Source organism: Aquarana catesbeiana, linkage group LG05, assembly GCF_042186555.1.
Source record: "Aquarana catesbeiana isolate 2022-GZ linkage group LG05, ASM4218655v1, whole genome shotgun sequence".
Lineage (NCBI taxonomy): Eukaryota > Metazoa > Chordata > Amphibia > Anura > Ranidae > Aquarana > Aquarana catesbeiana.
Window position 1 is genome coordinate 128,124,146 of NC_133328.1, and position 20,653 is coordinate 128,144,798.

The 20,653-nt window shown below is 43.7% G+C and overlaps 1 protein-coding gene across 2 annotated transcripts in view; it reads right to left on the minus strand.

Annotated features, from left to right (window-relative positions):
- The window catches only part of SCRN1 (secernin 1), a 53,711-nt gene extending 38,189 nt beyond the window's left edge, over window positions 1–15,522 (minus strand). For both annotated transcript variants that reach the window (XM_073630177.1, XM_073630176.1), the window contains exon 1: window positions 15,371–15,522. In XM_073630177.1, the coding sequence (XP_073486278.1) occupies window positions 15,371–15,390 (20 nt within the window). In that variant the 5' untranslated portion in view covers window positions 15,391–15,522. The remainder of the gene's footprint in view (window positions 1–15,370) is intronic.
- Between the last annotated feature and the right edge of the window lie 5,131 nt (window positions 15,523–20,653).

Here is a 20,653-nt window from a genome sequence, read left to right on the forward strand (position 1 = left end):
CCAGAAGAAATCAACAGCTTACCGGAGGCCTGGGACTGCTAGCCGGAGGAAAGTTTGCAGCTTTTGCTGGCACAGAGCGATCTAAGGAAAGCATGACAATTTACATGCTCTATACAGCCCCCAGTGGTGACTTTAAGCATGACAACATTTACTTTTTAAAAGGAGACAATCCATAAGAAAATGTAAAATTCCTTAGGAATCTCCACTTACCTTATCCTGCCGCAGGGATTCTGTGGTAAAATCGACAGACCCAATCTTCACACCTCACGGTGGACTCCGTTAACAAACCTTCAGGGACCAGGGCCCCTTTTTATCGAGGGATCCATACCCCTGGACCCGTAAAGCACCCTGCAAGGAAAACTTTATGGCTGAAAAAACCAAAGCACTGTATCCCGGGGTCCAGCTCTCTAAAAAGGGAAGCGTTACAAGCTAAACCTCGTTTCTTCTGCCACGAGGACCAGGTACCATTCAATTCGGCCTGAAAAGACACTTTGAATGGATCCGGTTGCATAGCCTGCCCCAGCAAGGAATATTCCAGTGGAGCTCAGCACAGCACATCTTTACTCGTGACCAACACCTAAGACACTGGCGAAAAAACTGAGGTACTCCCAGTAGTGGGAGGGGTTATATAGGGAGTGGACTTCCTGTCTTAAGGTGTGCCAGTGTCCATCACCTAAAGGTGGCCTATATAACCCACATAGTAATTACTATGGCTCTGTGTCCCATGATGTACGATAAAGGAATAATAAACATGTTATACTTACCTGCTCTGTCCAGTATTTTTGCACACAGCAGCCCTGATCCTCCTCTTCTCAAGTCCCCTGCCAGTGCTCCTCACCCTTCCCTCCTGCCGAGTGCCCCCAGAACAAACAGCTTGCTCTGGAGGCACCCGAGCAGGCTCGCTCCCGAGCCACTACTCTGCATGTCCATTCACACAGAGCCATGGCTTGGCCCCACTCCTCTTTCTCCTCATTGGCTCACTGGCTGAGATTGACAGCAGTGGAAGCCAATGCTGTCTCAGCCATTGAGAAAAGAGAGTCCACTGAGAGCCGAGGCTCTCGTGCACAGCGCTGGAGGAAGATTGGGCTCATGCAAGTATAAGGGGGGGCCTCTGAACAGAGAAGGTTTTTTACCTTCATGCATAGAATGCATGAAGGTAAAAAAACCTGGAGCCTTTAGAACCACTTTAAGGTAATTAGGGTAAAAAATGTCTCAGTATTTCTAACGCCACAACCCCACCAAATACTTACCCTTGCATCCTCACCCGATCCAGCACTGTTCCCGACTGTAGAGGTTCCCTCCTCTCTCCCTGCTTCACAGGACAGAGAGGCAGCAGCATTGGTTCCTGCTGTTGTCAATAAAATCCTGTGAGCAAAGAGCAGGGGGTGGCGTGGGCAGCCACACTGTGTGTGTCTATGGTCACATGTGCCCCCACAGCACAAAGCTTGCTATGGGGTCGCACACACAGAAGAGAAGGTTCAGGGTCGCTCTGTGCAATACAAATTCACAGAGCAGGTAAGCATACCATGTTTATTATTTAAGGAAAAAAATAAGTCTTTACAACTGGCCTCCCATTAAATAAAAAGGAATAATATAAAATAGGAATTTTTACAAAAAAAAGAAATCCTTAACTCGGAGTACAGTAAAGGACACTGGACTTGTATTCTTAGACAATGGGTTATTTGCAGCTACTCAGGTGATTGGTCACTGAAAATTCCAAGAAACAAAAAAACAGCCATAGTGTAATGGACTCTGATATGGGAAAGAAGGAACTCTGTCCCTAAGGGCATATGAAATGAATTGCCTGATCCACCTAGCAACGTTTGAATAGGAAGCAAGATTCCCCCATATTGGGGCCCACATCCAGGACAAAGAAGGCCTTGTGAATAGAGGCTGTGACTTCAGATGAACCATGACAGACCACATCTAGGGAATATAGGGTGATTTTCTTGTCATGTTTTGGGGGAGGACTAAGGGAAGGCAATGTCTTTAATGGGGTGAAAGGGAGAGACAACCTCGGGAAGCAAGAAGGGTTTTGATCTTAAAATCACTTTATCCTTGTCTAAAACAGGAAAGGGCCCTTTACCAGAAAGAGCTGCCTATTCAGAAACATGGTTAACAGATGTAATGGCTACCAGGAAGGCAACCCGACCCAAGGTCTTCCAAATGAATATCCTTAATTGGTTCAGAGGGAGGTCACTGAAGTACCAGATTGAGATCTCAAGGTTACACAAAAGGTTGAATTTGGGGATTCACAGTGCCTTGAAAAAGTATTCATGCCCATTGAAATTTTCCACATTTTTGTCATGTTACAACCAAAAACAGAAATTTATTTTATTGGGATTTTATGTGATAGACCAACACAAAGTGGCACATGATTGTGAAGTGGAAGGAAAATTATAAATGGTTTTCAATTTTTTTTTACAAATGAATATGTGAAAAGTGTGGGGGGCATTTGTATTCAGCCCCAGTCAGTACTTTGTAGAACCACCTTTCGCTGCAATTACAGCTGCAAGTCATTTTGGGTATGTCTCTACCAGCTTTGCACATCTAGAGAGTGACATTTTTGTCCATTCTTCTTTCCAAATAGCTCAAGCTCTGTCAGGTTGGATGAAGAGCGTCTGTGAACAACAATTTTCAAGTCTTGCCACAGATTCTCAATTGGATTTAGGTCTGGACTTTGACTGGGCCATTCTAACACATGAATATGCTTTGATCTAAACCAATCTTCTAATGCCCTGTACACACGAGTGGAAATTCCACCAGCAAAAGTCCGATGAGAGCTTTTGGTCCGAAAATGCGACCGTGTGTATGCTCCATCAGACTTTTGCTGGCGGAACTCCAGCCAGCAAAAGATTGGGAGCATGTTCTCAATTTTTCGGTCGGAAAAAGTTCCGATCTGAAATTCCGATGGTCTGTACCAATTCCGATGCACAAAATTCTTGCGCATGCTCGGAAACAATTCGACGCATGCTCGGAAGCATTGAACTTCATTTTCTCGGCTCGTCGTAGTGTTGTACATCACCGCTTCTTGATGGTCAAAGGTTCAGCGTACTTTTGTGTGACCGTGTGTATGCAAGCCAAGCTTGAACGGAATTCAGTTGGAAAAACCATCCAAGATTTTTCCGATGGAAATTCCGCTCGTGTGTATGTGGCATTAGATTACCCTGTATTTGGCTCCATTCAACTTCCCATTACCTATGACAAGCTTCCCTGTCCCTGTTGAAGAAAAGCATCCCCGCATGATGCTGCCACCACCATGTTTCACGGTAGGGGATGGTGTGTTTAGGGTGATGTGCAGTGTTAGTTTTTTGCCACAAATAGCTTTTTGCTTTTATGCCAAAAAGTTAAATTTTGGTCTCATCTGACCAAAGCCATTTCTTCCACGTTTGCTGTGTCCCCCACATGGCTTCTCACAAACTGCAAATGGGTTTTCTTATGGTTTTCTTTCAACAATGGCTTTCTTCTTGCCACTCTTACATAAAGGCCAGATTTGTGAACTGCAGGATTAATAGTTGTCATGTGGACAGATTCTTCCTACTGAGCTGTGGATCTCTGCAGCTCCTCCAGTGTTACCATGGGCCTCTTGGCTGCTTCTCTGGTTATTTCTCTCCTTGCCCGGCCTGTCGGTTTAGGTGGACGGCCATGTCTTGGTAGGTTTGCATTTGTGCCATACTCTTTCCATTTTCAGATGATGGATTTTTGTAACCTAACCCTGCTTTACACTTCTCCAAAACTTTATCCCTTCCTGTCTGGTGTGTTCCTTGACCTTCATAATGCTGTTTGTTCACAAAGGTTCTCTAACAAACCTTTGAGGGCTTCACAGAACAGCTGAATTTATACTGAGGTAACACACAGGTGGACTCTACTAATTTACTATTTACTAATTAGGTAACTTCTGAAGGCAATTCGTCCCACTTGATTTTAGTTAGGGGTATCAGAGCAAAGGGGGCTGAATACAAATGCATACCACACTTTTCAGATATTTATTTGTAAAAAAAAGTTGAAAACCGTTTATTATTTTCCTTCAGCTTCACAATTATGTGCCACTTTGTGTTGGTCTATCACATAAAATCCCAATAAAATACATTTATGTTTTTGGTTGTAACGTGCCAAAATGTGGAAATTTTCAAGGGGTATGAATACTTTTTCAAGGCCCAACTCCCTAAAAAAGTCTTCATGAGGGATTGTGAGGCAAGAAGTTTCTAGACTGAAATGAAGAAAGGCCAAAATACAAGTAATATCATATTCCCCAGCATCTCCTTCCTAGACTGAAATGCTTGCGCAGGGATGCCACAGTCATGTAAAGGATTATGTGTCTCGCTTTATCTTGCTACAAAGTTACAATGTTGCAGTCTGATCATTGGGGAAGATGAGTCCAAAATGCTTCCTTATGTCTGCAACACATTGATGGCATTGTCCCAGACCTGACTGGAGCTTCACAACTGCTTGTAGATTAAAGCGGTATTCCACCCGCAAATTTTTTTTTTTTAAAAGTCAGCAGCTACAAACACTGTAAGGACACTTAGCTGTCCATGGAGCCCGCGATGTCAGCCCCCTGAGGCCGATCCGTCCATCGGATCGGGTGTAGGCACTGCCATTCTAATTAAGGGAAACAGGCAGTGGAGCGCCTTGGGGCTTCACTGCCTGTTTCCTACTGTGCATGCGCGAGTCGCGCGACGATGTGTGAATGGCCGGCTGTCTTCTGGGACACACACATGTTCCAGAAGACATCGGGGGGGCTCGCCGAAGAAGAGGATATAACATCCTGCGCCAGGGACCGGATGGATCAGAAGTACAGGCTGTACTTCATAGAAAGGTAAGTTAGAAGAAAAAAAATTTTTTAACTAGCCAAAAACGAGTGGTGGAGAGGTGGTCTTTCATTTAAGACCACCTCTCAAAAGTGGGTGGAACTCCGCTTTAACCACTTAAGGAAAGAGCCACTTTCTGAGATTTGTTGTTTACAAGTTAAAAACAGTTTTTTTTTGCTAGAAAACTACTTAGAACCCCCAAACATTATACTTTTTTTTTCTAACACCCTAGAGAATAAAATGACGGTCGTTGCAATACTTTCTGTCACACCGTATTTGCGCAGCGGTCTTACAAGTGCACTTTTTTTTGGAAAAAATACACTTTTTTTAATTAAAAAATAAGACAACAGTAAAGTTAGCCCAATTTTTTTTATATGGTGAAAGATAATGTTACGCCGAGTAAATTGATACCCAACATGCTTCAAAACTGCGCCCGCTCATGGAATGGCGACAAACCTTTACCCTTAAAAATCTCCATAGGCGACGTTTAAAAAATTCCACAGGTTACATGTTTTGAGTTACAGAGAAGGTCTAGGGCTAGAATTATTGCTCTTGCTCTACTGATCGTGGCAATACCTCACATGTGTGGTTTGAACACCGTATGCGGGCGCTACTCACGTATGCATTCACTTCTGCACGCGAGTTCGTCGGGACGGGGCGCGTTTAAATTATTTTTATTTTCTTATTTATTTTACCTTTTATTTTTACAATGTTTACACTGTAAACATCCCTTGTAATAGAAAAAAGCATGACAGAACCTCTTAAATATGAGATCTGGGGTCAGAAAGACCACAGATCTCATATTTACACTAAAATGCAATAAAAAAAAAAATTGTCATTTAAATTTTTTTTTTTTAAATGGCCCTTTAAGAGCTGTGGGCGGAAGTGACATTTTGACGTCGCTTCCGCCCAGCAATTGTATGGAGACGAGTGGGGGCCATCGGGGTTATAGCCCTCCTTCACTCTATCCAAAATAAAAAAAAAGTTTTGCCTATAGTTCTAGTACAACTTTAAAAGAGATTATGTATACAACGTAGATTATAAATACAATGTAGACTACAGGTCCAATAAGTATTGGATGTGTATGAATTATTTTTGGAGAATACAGATATTGTTTAGTGTCACTTTCATTATAAAAAAGTTACAGCTTTTTTTTCTCCCTGTATATAGTCACATATCAGGAATTTATTCACAGAAAAGTTAAAGAGGAATTTCACTCAAACATTAAACAGTTCACTAATCTAATCCTCCCCACTCTTTGTCATGTTACAACCAAAAAACGTAAATGTATTTTATTGAGATTTTAGGTGATAGACCAACACAAAGTGGCACATAATTGTGAAGTGGAAGGAAAATGATGAATGGCTTTCAATTTTTTTTACAAATATGTTAAAAGTTTGGTGTGCATTTGTTTTCAGACCCCCTTAGTCAATAATTTGTAGAACCCCCTTTCGCTGCAATTACATCTGCAAGTCTTTTTGGGTATGTCTCTACCAGCTTTGCACATCTAGAGAGTGACATTTTTGCCCATTCTTCATTGCAAAATAGCTCAAGCTCTGTCAGATTGGATGAAGAGCGTCTGTGAACAGCAATTTCCAAGTCTTGCCACAGATTCTCAATTGGATTTAGGTCTGGACTTTGACTGGGCCATTCACACGAATAGGCTTTGCTCTAAACCATTCCATTGTAGCTCTGGCTGTATGTTTAGGGTTGTTGTCCTGCTGGAAGGTGAACCTCCACCCCAGTCTCAAGTCTTTTGTAGACTCTAATGGGTTTTCTTCTAAGATTGTCCTGTATTTGGCTCCATCCATTTCCCCATGTGTCTGTGACTAGCTTCCCTTCCCTGCTGAAGAAAAGAATTCCCACAACATGTTGCTGCCACCACCATGTTTCATGGTGGGGATGGTGTGTTCAGGGTGATGTGCAGTGTTAGGCTGGATTCACACCTATGCATTTTTTGTGCTTTTTGCATTTTGCAGATTTTGCAATACAGATCGTGTTCCATAGGAAACCATGTTAAATGGACTCTAGTGCAAATCTGCAAAATGCAAAAAGCACTAAAGCTGCATAGGTGTGAATCCAGCCTTAGTTTTCCGCCACAAATAGGGTTTTGCATTTGTGCCAAATAGTTCAATTTTGGTCTCATCTGACCAGGGCACCTTCTTCCACATGTTTCCTGCGTCCCCTACATGGCTTTTTACAAACTGCAAACGGGACTTCTTATGGCTTTCTTTCAACAATGGCTTTCTTCTTGCCACTCTTCCATAAATGCCAGATTTGTGGAGTGCACGACTAATAGTTGTCCTGTGGACAGATTCTCCCACCTGAGCTGTGGATCTCTGCAGCTCCTCCAGAATTACCATGGGCCTCTTGGCTGCTCCTCTGATGAATGCTCTCCTTGCCCGGCCTGTCAGCTTAGGTGGACGGCCGTGTCTTGGTAGGTTTGCAGTTGTGCCATATTTTTTCCATGAATGATGGAATGAACAGTGCTTCGTGAGATGTTCAAAGCTTGAGATATTGTTTTTATAACCTAACCCTGCTTTAAACTTCACAACCTTATCCCTGACCTGTCTTATGTGTTCCCTGGCCTTCATGATGCTGTTTGTTCAATAAGGTTCTCTAACAATCCTCTGAGGGCTTCACAGAACAGCTGTATTTATACTGAGATTACATTACACACAGGTGGACTCTATTTACCAAATAGGTGGCTTCTGAAGGTAATTGGTTCCACTAGATTTTAGTTAGGAGTATCAGAGTAAAAGGGGCTGAATACAAATGCATGCCACACTTTTCAGATATTTATTTGTAACAAAATTTGAAAACCATTTATCATTTTCCTTCCACTTCACAATTATGTGCCACTTTGTGTTGGTCTATCACCTAAAATCTCAATAAAATACATTTACGTTTTTTGGTTGTAACATGACAAAATGTGGAAAATTTCAAGGGGTATGAATACTTTTTAAAGGCACTGTATGTGGCGTTGGTATTCCAGGAGACATTACTATCCTCCATTCATAGAACAATATGTTGGTCTATATATGGTACTTATGTTACAGAGGACTCAGAAAAACAAAAGCTTATGTCAATGCTAGTGACAGACGTATTATAAATGACGTTTTTAAAATGTTGCCCCTAGTAACACTTTAAAGCCCTTTGCAACTGATGGCATCCAGGTAAAAAGCAAAACCTGGAAAAACAAACTACTCAAACTTCACCACTTAATTAGATATGTTGTTTATGTGTAATTAGATGCGGAATGGGATTTTTCTCCCCATGAGTTTCTTATGGGAATTAGAATTAGTAAAGGTCACTGTGGAGTGTTCTAGGAAAGATCCATGAATAGAATATAGAAGACAGATTCGTATTTGTCAGTCCAACAATAAGTCTGTGTAAGGCAGGCGGCATGGACTGAATCCAAACAAGATGATGCTCCAGTGTGGTATGAGCTAGTAATACAATGAGGCAAGATTTCATATCCACACAGGGACTGTCCCAGGGACTAGCTTGGTGTTATTGAGATCTACTTCCACATTGTGAATGCTGTGTGTTTATTGGGTGATATTTCTATTAAGATTTTATGGGTTAAAGTTGTTTTATTCTACAAATAAAGTTATTCATGCATTGTTTGGGTTTCATTTATTCAGGGGTGGTGCTAGTCTTGGGCACCCAGGGCATTTGCATTTCCTACCAGGTGCTCTGGGTTCTGTAGCTGCAGCAGCCAGCATGTCTCCCTGCCTCACTGCCTGTCAGGGCAATAGAATTGAAAGCCATGGGAATTTTCCCAAAGGCTTCTTCTCAGCTTTGACTGTGGGATATCTCAAATATGTCCTACATTAACGTGCCACATAATACAAGTCAAGGGGAAATCTGGAAGGAATCTTCTTGCTTGCTGTGCTGCATCTGGGTTCTGGTAAGTTCAAAAGGGGAGGGGGGATTGTGCTGCAGGCAAAAAAAGCCCTGAATGGGGGAATGAAGATTTGTGCTGGGAGAAGAGATTTGGGGGGGTGAAAATTTCCGTTGGGAGGAGAGATGGGGGGGGGGGGTGTGTGAAGATTTCCGTTGGGAGGAGAGATTGGGGGGGGGTGAAGATTTCCGCTGGGAGGAGAGATTGGGGGGGGTTGTGAAGATTTCCGCTGGGAGGAGAGATTGGGGGGGGTTGTGAAGATTTCCGCTGGGAGGAGAGATTGGGGGGGTGTGAAGATTTACGCTGGGAGGAGGGATTTGGAAAGACAGGGGAAGATTTGTACTGAGAGGGGGGAGTTTTTGTATTTTTGTTTAGAGGGAAATTTGGCTTGCAGAAGGGATATGTGCTTGGAGGGGTAAGCATGCAGATTAGTGGCTTTTATTTTATTTATTTTTTTATTTTGGGGGGGTCCAAAAAGGAAAAAGCGGGGAAGAATATTGCTTGAGGGGAAATTTTGTACTCTTCAGACCTACACTGTACATTACCCACCCCTGACCACTGCAATCTCTGCATTGCGTACTCATGACCCCTGCACTTTGTGTGCTATACACTCTTGACCCCTGCATATGGTGCATTACACACACCTGACAACTTTACTCTGTGTATTACATACTGCTGACTCCAATATTATACTTACCCCTGACCACAGCACTCTGTGAGTTACACACCCCACACCCCTGACTCCTGCACTCTCTGTGTTATGTTATCCTGACCTCTGCACTTTGTGTGTCCTACACTGCATTCTGTTTCTTATACACTCCTGACCCTGCATATGGTGCATTACACACCCATGACACCTACATTCTGTGCATTATGTATTCCTGACCCCTGACCCCTGCTTACACACCTCTGTTATGTACTCTGACCCCTGCACTTTGTGCATTATATACTCCTTACTCCTCCAAAGATAGATAAAGGACTATGGATTACGGAATTTGTAGTGTGCATAGAACAGTGCACATGACTGTAATTAACATGCACTGCTCATTCCAAACAAATGGAAGTGAGGGGGAAAAGAAACAATTTCATTAAGAATTGATTACAGGGCTATTAAATAGTGGATGTGTATTGATTATTTTTGGAGGATAAGGATATTTAGTGTCACTTTAAAGTGTAGCAGACATGGCCCACATATTGTCACAATCGCCTGTTTGCGTCCTGCATATTTCAAGGTTGACCATTTGCCACGTACTGAGAAAAACTGACTATTTTTTGAGGCAATGATTACCTTTTCCTTTTTTAACTTTATTAAAATGTCATAAAATTATATTTCACTAGCTTTCTTTGCAACGCAGCGTAATAAATGACGGTGACTTCCGGTGAGCTGCTTTTCGTTGCAGCAAAATGCAGCATGTCTGCATTTTTATGCAGTCACTGCTTTGAGGTGGGTTGTTCTCTACAATCCACCTCAAGGCAGTGCTGTCGTCTGAAAAAAGGAATTTAGCAAATATGGTAATTGTTTTGCAGACTAATGCAGCTCAACTGAATTGCTGTCTCAAATGGATCCCCTGCAGACCTGTCACTCTCAAACCCCACCACTATTATCCCTATGTATATTCTACATTCTTTACCTGCACATCATAGAATATATATATATATATATATATATATATTCCTGCTAATGGTGTGCCGCTAATAAACCACCGCATCTTAATGTTCCATTTTTATTTTTTTTTACTGGCAAGACTATATATACACAGTACATTGTTCATATAACCCTTACATTTTTTCCTGTCCATTATGAGTACTTTTTTCATTTCAAAATTATTATTGAAAATAATTTCAATCAATAGGAGGTAGGGGATGTGAAAATTATTCCCCCTCCCCAGGTGTCAAGTGACCACCATTATATGACAGTGCTCAAGCCTAAAGCTAGGTACACACAGGCTGAAAATCGACTAAAAATGGTCAGTTCAGCAGTTATTGCCCGACTTTCGGCCCGTGTATACAGCTCCTCGACCAGCTTCAGAATACAATCAGTGCTGCTGATCATTGTGTTCTGGCGGGGGGGGGGGGGGGGGGCAGTCTCCCTGTCAGAATACAATAGCCTAGCGGGGAGATCGCCGCACATCAGATGTGTTAGTGTGAAGATCTGTAAGTTTCTTTTTGGGCTGAATGAAAAAAGACTTCCCGTGTGTACCCATTATTAGTGGCAGCTAGTCAATGGATAACATAAACATTAAAATAGACTTTTCCTTTCTTTGCTAAAAATCACATAATTATGCAGCTCTGCATGCTAATATGAACTCATCTTACATTCATTGGTTAAATTGGAAGAAAAGCCTAAGATTAACAAACTTTTACAAATTTCCCCCTCCCTCCTCCGACCTATCCTGGCTAGCCTGTATAAAAAAGATCTCTATATAGTTATCTTTTTTTTAATTCCCTCTGCTCCAGAGAGGCGATTCCACAGCTCAAGCTACTCTGCATCACCTACAGGTGACATCACGGCTCCCGGAATTCACAGCTGTTGTTGAGAGCTCCCTGAGTCAGAGCTGTAGAATCACATGTCCGAAGCATAAAAAAAATAGGTACACAGATCTTTTTTTATACAGGTTAGGCAGGATAGGTTATGTTAATAACAATAGTTAGACTTATGCTTTTTTTTATACTTTATACATTTTTTACTTTTATTTACAATGACAGCCTCCTGGTTGAGTTAGGCATTGGTGATGTAACCAGGGCCTCACAGATGCATCCTGGAAGGCTATATCACTAGTTCCTTCTCCCTCAGATGACGTGCACTGTCACTTGTTCCAGGTGACAGACCCAGAGTTGTAGGCAACGTTCCAGGAAGTAAAGAGAGATTAAAGTGATCGTATAGTCTCATTTTTTTTCTCTAAAAAATAACAAACATGTCATACTTACCTGCCCTGTGCAGTGGATTTGCACAGAGCAGCCCAGATCATCTTCTTCTCGGGTCCCTCCCTCTGTCAAGTGCCCACACAGCAAGCATCTTGCTATAGGGGCACCTGAGTCGGGCCACTGCTCCCTGGGTCCATTCAGACATGGAGCCCCCGGATTGGCCCCGTCTCCTCTCTCTCCTGATTGGCTAACTGACTTTGATTGACAGCAGTGCTTTGTGATGACGTTGCAAAACGTACGTCGAAGCACATTGCGGTCACGTCACTTCCGGGTCCTGGTTTTGTCTCCCAGAGTGCGGCTCCCATCAGCATCTTACGCGGGCTATCCTTAGTGCCAGGACAAGGCACTATAACATGTAAGCAGGCAATTTGTTTTCTATAATCTTTTTAATAAAGCAGTATTACACTATTTGGTTCCCTTACTTTCTTTCATTCCCAATGGGACACCATGGTGGAGAGGGAGGCTGCATCTAAACAAGTCTCCTGATCTATCCCTATGATTATCCAAGCAAGCCACAGGATTTTTCCTAATCACTAATTAACTAACGAATTAACTAATCACTAACTAATCAGTATCAGACCTTCTTTTTAAATAAAGAGGTCATGACTATCTGGTGAGTAGGTTATCCTTTTTTGAGCACATTGGGTGTGTGGTTTGAATTTATTGCCAAGTGGTAGAGGAATTCTATCATAAGTTATTGGTTTATTGAAGATACCTCACGGAAGATTTTATGGACAGTCCAAAGGACAATTAAACTTTCATTGTTTTTATTGTTTCTAGCGCATTGATTTCCATGTGGTATTTATATGTGGTGATAATTGGTTTATTTAATTCTCCCATTATCACTGTCACATTCACACAGTTGGTTTAAAATTCACAGTTAGCACCCCCTATCACTTTTCCTTTACAATTTAGTAGATCTTCTACAGTCTACACTATCTGGGGAGCAGCTATTTAGTCATTTATTACACACTAATTTTTTTTGGCGCAAGGTTTTTGTGTTTTAATTTTTATCTATATAGCGTACCTGGCTGATGTCCCTGGAAATCACTAAAGTACACACCACTAATCCAATGAGCTCTTGGGTCCTGTGCTGAGTGGCTGGCCATTCACTTCCCAACTCTCCACCTCTTCTAATCAGCGTTTGCTTTGCATTCATTCAGAAAATGCAAAGCATTCCCTGAATGGCGCTGGTGCTGAGCAGTTGATGTCCTGTATTAAGAATGCATCAGGCCAGCCGCTCAGCACGGCACTTGGAAGCAAGTGGAGATTGCTAGAGAAGAGCTGTCTATTTTAGTGATTTCCAGATTCTGGGGGCATCAGCCATTTATTGTATATTAAAAAAAAAAAAAAAAAAAAGGATTACTGCGCTAATGTTATGACAAAGCTGCTAACACCACAATTGACATATATTGTGTAAAATATGAAAGGGTAAAAGTGCTGGGCTAAGTGATCAATGCATATTCATCAATAATTGCAAATATCGCACACAAAAAAGGGGGTTGTATGTGAATCAAAAAAATAAAAATAGAACAAAAAATGGCCAAATACTAAATCCTAAAAACACTGAATTATGAAAACAAATGTTCATAACACAATAGTCCACATTGTGGACTATAAATTGGTTTATGATGGTTTTACACTATGTGCGATTGCTTGGTATGTGTCCACTCAGAGAGACAGCAGGTTTATGTTGGCATTCATCTAAACCAGAGCTGTGGGGATATGAGAGATCCATCCCATCCATGGCACCTGAGTGATCTGGCCTTTCCGATGTGATGTCTATTTACCCCTGTTTATGTGACTCACTACCGTAAGGTATTTGGGTCCACATTTTCTGGTTAGCATACCCTCATTAATTACGGTAGTGCGATTATCACATTGGTGGCTATTATTTTCCATGGATCACCATTTCAAGCTTCTCGTGAACTGTAATGCTACAGGGGCACACCATATACAGACTAGACTATTGTGTTATAAACATTTGTTTTCATAATTCAGTTTTTTGGGGATTCAGTATTTGGTCATTTTTTGTTCTATTTTTATTTTTTTAAATCACATACAACCCCCTTTTTTGTGTGATATTTGCAACTATTGATGATTATCCATTGATCACTTAGCGCAGCACTTTTACCCTTTCATTTATCATATATACAGAGTTACATTGGTCCAGGCTGTATAAAATATCTATACCTGGAACTTCTCTTTAAAGAGCATCTTCAGGCTGCATGAAAAAAAATGAAGTCAGAAGCTACAAATACTGTAGCTGCTGACTTTTAAAAAAGGAATACTTACCTGTTCAAGGATCCAGCACTGTCCTCACCCGAGCCAGTTCTTCACCAGTCTTCAGGGTCTTCGGCGCTGGCATGTTTACCAAAGGGAGCCCACTGTGACTCCTTGCTGCCTCAAAACCGGCTTCCCACTACACATGCGACAGCCGCAGTGTATTTTGTGAATAGTCCCACGGTCTTCTGGGACAGGTGAGATGTCAAAATCAGGCTCGCCGCCAAAAAAAAATATGCAAAATTGATAGAGAAGGGAGTTTGCAGTGGAAAAGTAGAACTTCTCCTTTTGGTTGAAGTTCTTCTTTAGGCTTGGTCATGTTCTCCATCAATGAGGTGCAGGGATACGCCTTAGTTCCCACTAGAGTGGTTTTGACATTGTGCTACTTCAGCGCAATTTCAAAGCCGCAGATTAGTGCAATTTGGATCTCTGATTTCATTGCGGTTTGCAACTTCATTTAACAGAAGTCAATGCAAGTCGCAATGAAATTGCAGAAAATTAGTGCAGGAACCTTTTTCAAAGTGGTAATAATTTGAAGGGTTCCATTGCCAAAAATAGGGTGTGCCTTGTCATGCGATTTTGAACTATCAAATTGCATGACAAATCGCATTGGTGTGAACAAGGGCTCATCGAAGATCATTTTGCCCTCCACTTACGATGATTGGGAAAATAGTAACATGAAAAATCAGACATATGTATAATAAGCAAATTCACATCTGACCCCGGATCTGAGATGGAAGTGTGTGCTCCAAGAATATACAGAAGTAAATCTTTGCACACTCCATTGCTCTGTGATTGGTGCTGAGTATGTATGACAGCTGTGGATGGAGCCTGGACTGAGGATGTCATACATACCCCAATGTAAGCAAAGTCCCTCCAATATACTGTACTGACATTGTTCTCCGACTTTCCCAATGAGGCCTAATACTGGACAGATGACCATTCTCATCCATGCTGCACTGTCCTAAATCCATGAATGAATGATATGTGAGAGCTGTGATCACCCCGAGCATTGTATTCCATAATCTCTGCCCTGTGTGATAGACTGACAGACACACTGGGGATACAGAGGACAAGGCACAGCCCTGTACTGCATGACACCCATCTCTGCATGGTGTCCCCGATCTGATATGGAATGTATAGAAGTAATGATCAGACATGGATAACCCAGCCTGAAGGACACAGGTAGGACATGATGGTCCTCTATATCAGGAGGCACACCTCTGCTCAGCCTCTCACTATCAGAGATCATACAGAGGAGCCCCATCACTATGTGATCGGATGGAGCAATCCGTCCTCATCACATCGACATCGGGGGAAGGAAGGAAGGAGAGCATCGCCCGTGCTATGGACACCCTCCATGGTGCATCCATCCTTCCATCCTTCCATCCTGCACACTCCATGCAGACGTGTCATTCTATCCCCCCATCACCGATATACTCACTTGGTGCAGGGCCCGGACATCGACTGTCAGCCGCTCAGCGTCCTCTCCCCTCTGACCGATCACTGCAAGCCCCGCCCACTGCATGACAGCCAGGGAGCCTCCGATCACTGCAAGCCCCGCCCCCTGCATGACAGCCAGGGAGACTCCGATCACTGCAAGCCCCGCCCCCGCATGACAGCCAGGGAGACTCCGATCACTGCAAGTCCCGCCCCCTACATGACAGCCAGGGAGACTCCGATCACTGCAAGCCCCGCCCCCGCATGACAGCCAGGGAGACTGCGATCACTGCAAGCCCCGCCCCTTGCATGACAGCCAGGGAGACGCCGATCACTGCAAGCTCCGCCCCCGCATGACAGCCAGGGAGACGCCAATCACGGCAAGCCCCGCCCCTTGCATGACAGCCAGGGAGCCTCCGATCAATGCAAGCCCTTCCCCCGCATGACAGCCAGGGAGCCTCCGATCACTGCAAGCCCCGCCCCCGCATGACAGCCAGGGAGACGCCGATCACTGCAAGCCCCGCCCCCTACATGGCAGCCAGGGAGACGCCAATCACGGCAAGCCCCGCCCCTTGCATGACAGCCAGGGAGCCTCCGATCAATGCAAGCCCTTCCCCCGCATGACAGCCAGGGAGCCTCCGATCACTGCAAGCCCCGCCCCCGCATGACAGCCAGGGAGTCTCCGATCACTGCAAGCCCCGCCCCTTGCATAACAGCCAGGGAGACGCCGATCACTGCAAGCCCCGCCCCCTGCATGGTAGCTAGAGCCAGGGAGACTCCGATTACCGCAAGCCCCTCCCCCTGCATGACAGCCAGGGATACACCGCACACAGGACACCACTCTGCATGTTAGGGCCACAGCCAACCAGGGGCCCCAGTGTCTCTATAACCCCCATCTCACAGATATACCCAACTAGTCATACAACAGGATATGGATTACTGTCGTAGCAGTTTTATAAGGGGGGGGCAGGACTGTGTATACCTTACAGTGCATGTACAGTATAGCCTAATTCTATTTTTTTTTAGTTTGGATAGAGTAGGGAAGGGATAGAAAAGCTGTCACTGTATTTGTTCCTTTCTGTGCACCACTGAAGGCGGGGCTAATCACTATGTCCAGCTGTGGGTGTGGCTAATTTGCAGTAACAGGGAGAGGGGCATAAAGGGTGTGGGTAAATATAACTCAAGCCTACTCTGCTGTGGGTCAAGAGTGCATAACACAGAGGATAGTACAGAGGTCAGGAGTACAAGGATAAGAGTAAATAACGCACAGAATGCAGGGATCAGAAGTAAGTAACGCACAGAGTGCAGGGATTAGGAGTAAATAATGCAGGGATCAGTAGTAATTAACACACACATTGCAGGGATCAGTAGTAATTAACACATACATTGCAGGGATCAGGAGTAAGCAACACACCAAATGCAGAAATCAGGAGTAAGAAACACGCAGAGTGCAGGGATCAGACGTAAGTAGAGTGCAGGGATTAGACGTACAGTAAGTAGAGTGCAGGGATCAGACGTAAGTAGAGTGCAGGGATTAGGAGTAACACACAGAGTGCAGGGATCAGGAGCAACGCACAGACTGCAGGGACCAGGAGTAAGAAACACGCAGAGTGCAGGGATCAGGTGTAAGTAAAGTGCAGAGTGCAGGGATCAGGAGCAACGCACAGAGTGCAGGGATCAGGAACAACGCACAGAGTGCAGGGATCAGGAATAAATAACGCACAGGATGCAGAGATCAGGAGTAAATAATGCAGGGAATGCAGGTGTGACGAACCCTTGTTCTCAACAGGACTATGTCTGCCGTAAATGCTTCCTCTGTCCAGAACCAGCACTATCCAAGACCCCTTAGCTCACCCAGTCACTAGTCATAACACAGTGTAGGGTGAAAAACATCAAAAAACTCTTATTATTCAAGCACATGTTACCACAGATATATAACTCAGAGTCACTCCCCCCACCCTTGGATTCAGGGCGGGGTAAACTGTCCAATAACGATAGACACACAGGTCAGGTGTATTCAAAATTCTCATCAGTAAACAGTCTTATCAGCAGGGAGAGCTGTTGGAGGACCCCCATCACTTCCACAGAGATACACATCCCATAATATACTTTTCTTCTGAGGTCGACAGACACAATAAAACAATGGAATACAACCACACCCCAAACGATCCCAGTAAAGAGTCCATCAACAGCATGAGACAACACACAATATATACATATATATATATATACAATATTCCAGTGTGGCTGTACAGCGAGTCAGACTAGTACAGATCATAGTGGGGTTCTCGGTCACCATGTGCCCCTAATGGACACAGGGTGATTTACACATAAGAGGAGGAAGTTTCCAGAGCTCCCCAAGGTAAGCTGAGTTGCACAAACCCATCCACCCAAAGTGACTCCCGTCACAGCAGGGATGAGGAGTAACACACCGAATGCATGGATCAGGAGTAAGAAACGCATAGAGTGCAGGGATCAGGAGTAAAAAACACACAGAGTACAGGGATCAGGAGTAAGTAACGCACAAAGTGCAGGGATCAGGAGTAAGTATTGCACAGCGTACAGGGCACAGGTGTAAGCTATTACAGGTGTCAGATACACATAAAACATTAGCAGCCAGGTAAGCAACACACAGATTGCAGAAGTCAGGAGTAGGTAATGCACAGAGTGCAGGGGTCAGAAGTAAGTATTGCACACGGGTCACAGGTAACACAAAGAAAGGGTTAGAAGTAATAAATGCACAGAGTGCAATAGTCAGGGTTAAGAGTAAGTAATGCAGGGGTCAAAAGTCATTACAGGTGTCAAGGGCAAATTAACAAAAGATGATCAGGCAAATTGCCAGCTTAGGCCAAATATCTATGTTTACATGTGATCACTTGCAGTAGGTAAAAGCCTAAGGCCTCTTTCACATGAACGATCCGTTCAGGTCCGCCTGTCAGTTTTTTAGGGGGACCTGAGCGGACCCTCCATAGACCTCTATGGAGCGTCCAATGTCAGCGGTGACATGTCCGCTGACATCCGACCCGCTCCAATCCGAAAAAGTGTAACGGAGGAAAAACCTACTTTTCCATCCGTTTCCGGATCAGATCGGGTGACGACGGACACTACGGTCCGTCGTCATCCGATCCCCAATAGGGGAGAGCGGCGTTCTGACATCTGCCTACTCAGCGGGGATCGGTGAAGCGATCCCCGCTGAGCTGAGCAAGCGGATGTTCACGGGGCGGATTATCACGGATCCATCCCGTGTGAAAGGACCCTAACTCTACTATTTAAGCTTTATATCTCACTCAGCATTTCCCCTAAATTAAGAAAGTCATGAAACACACCAATATGTAAAAATATATATACTGTATGTGAATCAAGTACCCCTGTGTTACAAAATCCCTTAAATGAAACAAATCGAATGCCAGAAAGTGAATAAATTGCCAGTACAGCGTTTAAAACTAATAACAGCTTTCATATAAAAAAAAAAAAATCTTTGGTGTATAAAGAAACAAAATATTACAACATAAACACAAACATAAATCCATAATCTTCCCGAACAAGCAACAAAGTATCATCCTTCCACACATGAGTTGGCATCCACCCAATAAAAGACCTCTATCCCAAACTAGAAATCCAACCCTCTTGATTTGCGTCTCTCTCTCAGGACAGGTAATACTGCTTGTGAAAGTGATGATCATTCCTTGATAAAAATTGTTGCTAAGCTTCTAGCTGCAAACTTGTGACAGGTAATTCCTCATCTTCCACAGGATCAATGAATGGCAGGTCCAGAAATAAAACAGTACAGGTTTAAACATATTTCAAAAAGTGTAAAAATCAATGCACTTACTGGAATTCAGATACTAAAAGCCTCAATTACAATCAGCATTAGCGCTGGTCCCAGAAAGGTAGATGCACTTCTTGGCTGATGATCACAGGTTAGCAAGCTGCTCCATAGTGCAATCCGGCTAGCCAACTGCCAAAACCCATCTCCAACGCGTTTCGTCACAGAGCAAATTTTTCAACGGGATAGTTTGGCAGTAGTATGTTCAACTATATATCAAGCTTTAATGCTAAATATATCTAAATGACTGGACTTCTAACCCCACCTCATAAAATCAAATGACAGAGTGTCAACAATATTTTGTTTCTTTACTTAGATGGTACCAATCTGTGTGCATCTCTGATTATTTCTGGACCTGCCAATCATTGATCCTGTGGAGGGTGAGAGACTACCGCCAGAAGCCTAGTAATGATTTTATCAAGGAATGATCATCTAATTCACAAGAACTGTTAAAGTGTATGTTACCCCAACATTTCAAATTCCTGATATGTGTTTGTGTTATGTACATGTATAAAAAAAAGTGTCCCGTTCTTTTTGAATTGCCTCCTTTGTGTACAATTCCTGGTGATCCTGCCAGCCCTCCTGCTGTTCTTTTTCAAACTGATCACACTAGACATGGAAGTACATCCATCCCAGTGTGGTCAGATTTCTTCTTTGCATTCTACTTGGGAGCACAGCCTGCCTTCAATAAACAGACTTAAGCTGAAATGTTCCCCTGCACAGCTAGGGAAGATCGGTGTACAGCTGTTTCTCTGCTTCTTGCAGACATGCCCCCCTGCAGTTTTCCACCCCCTACATCCCTAAGCCACTTATCTGCAGCTGAGAAAAGAGATTATGGATTATGTGATCACTTATAAAAAAGAAAAAACTTATTTACAATATATTAAGATTACACACCTACACACACACACACAAATGTTTTGCCTTGCATTTCTATTTGAAACTGAATAGGTAGAAGGTAAGGGTTCACAAATACTTTAAAGCAGGGTTCCCCAACAGTGCGTGGCCTATTAATGACCAGGCCACACAGCAGGAGGTGAACGGCGACCATGGTCGCCTCTCACCCCCTGCTGTGCGGCCATGCCCGTGTGTCCTCTCCCGGCTCCTCTGCCCGCCCAGCTGACAATGTCATCCTATCAGAAGGGCGGGCGAGGGGGGGGGAGGAGTTGCAGATCAGAATGGAGAGCTCCTCCCGCCCCATGCCATGCTGATAGGATGACATGGTCGGCTGGGCGGGCGAAGTAGCTGGGAGAGGACACATGGACTGAAAACAGGTAGGAGTAGGAGTCCTGTGCAGGAGATGGTAAATATCCCCCGACCCATTAACAACACCACCCCCACCGGTCCCTTTGAAAACTGTCTGCCATGAAACCGGTCCCTGGTGCCAAAAAGGTGGGCTGCTGCTTTGAACTGTCTTTAGAGAGGCTGAATGCATTTCCAATTTGAGATAGAGGTCTTTTA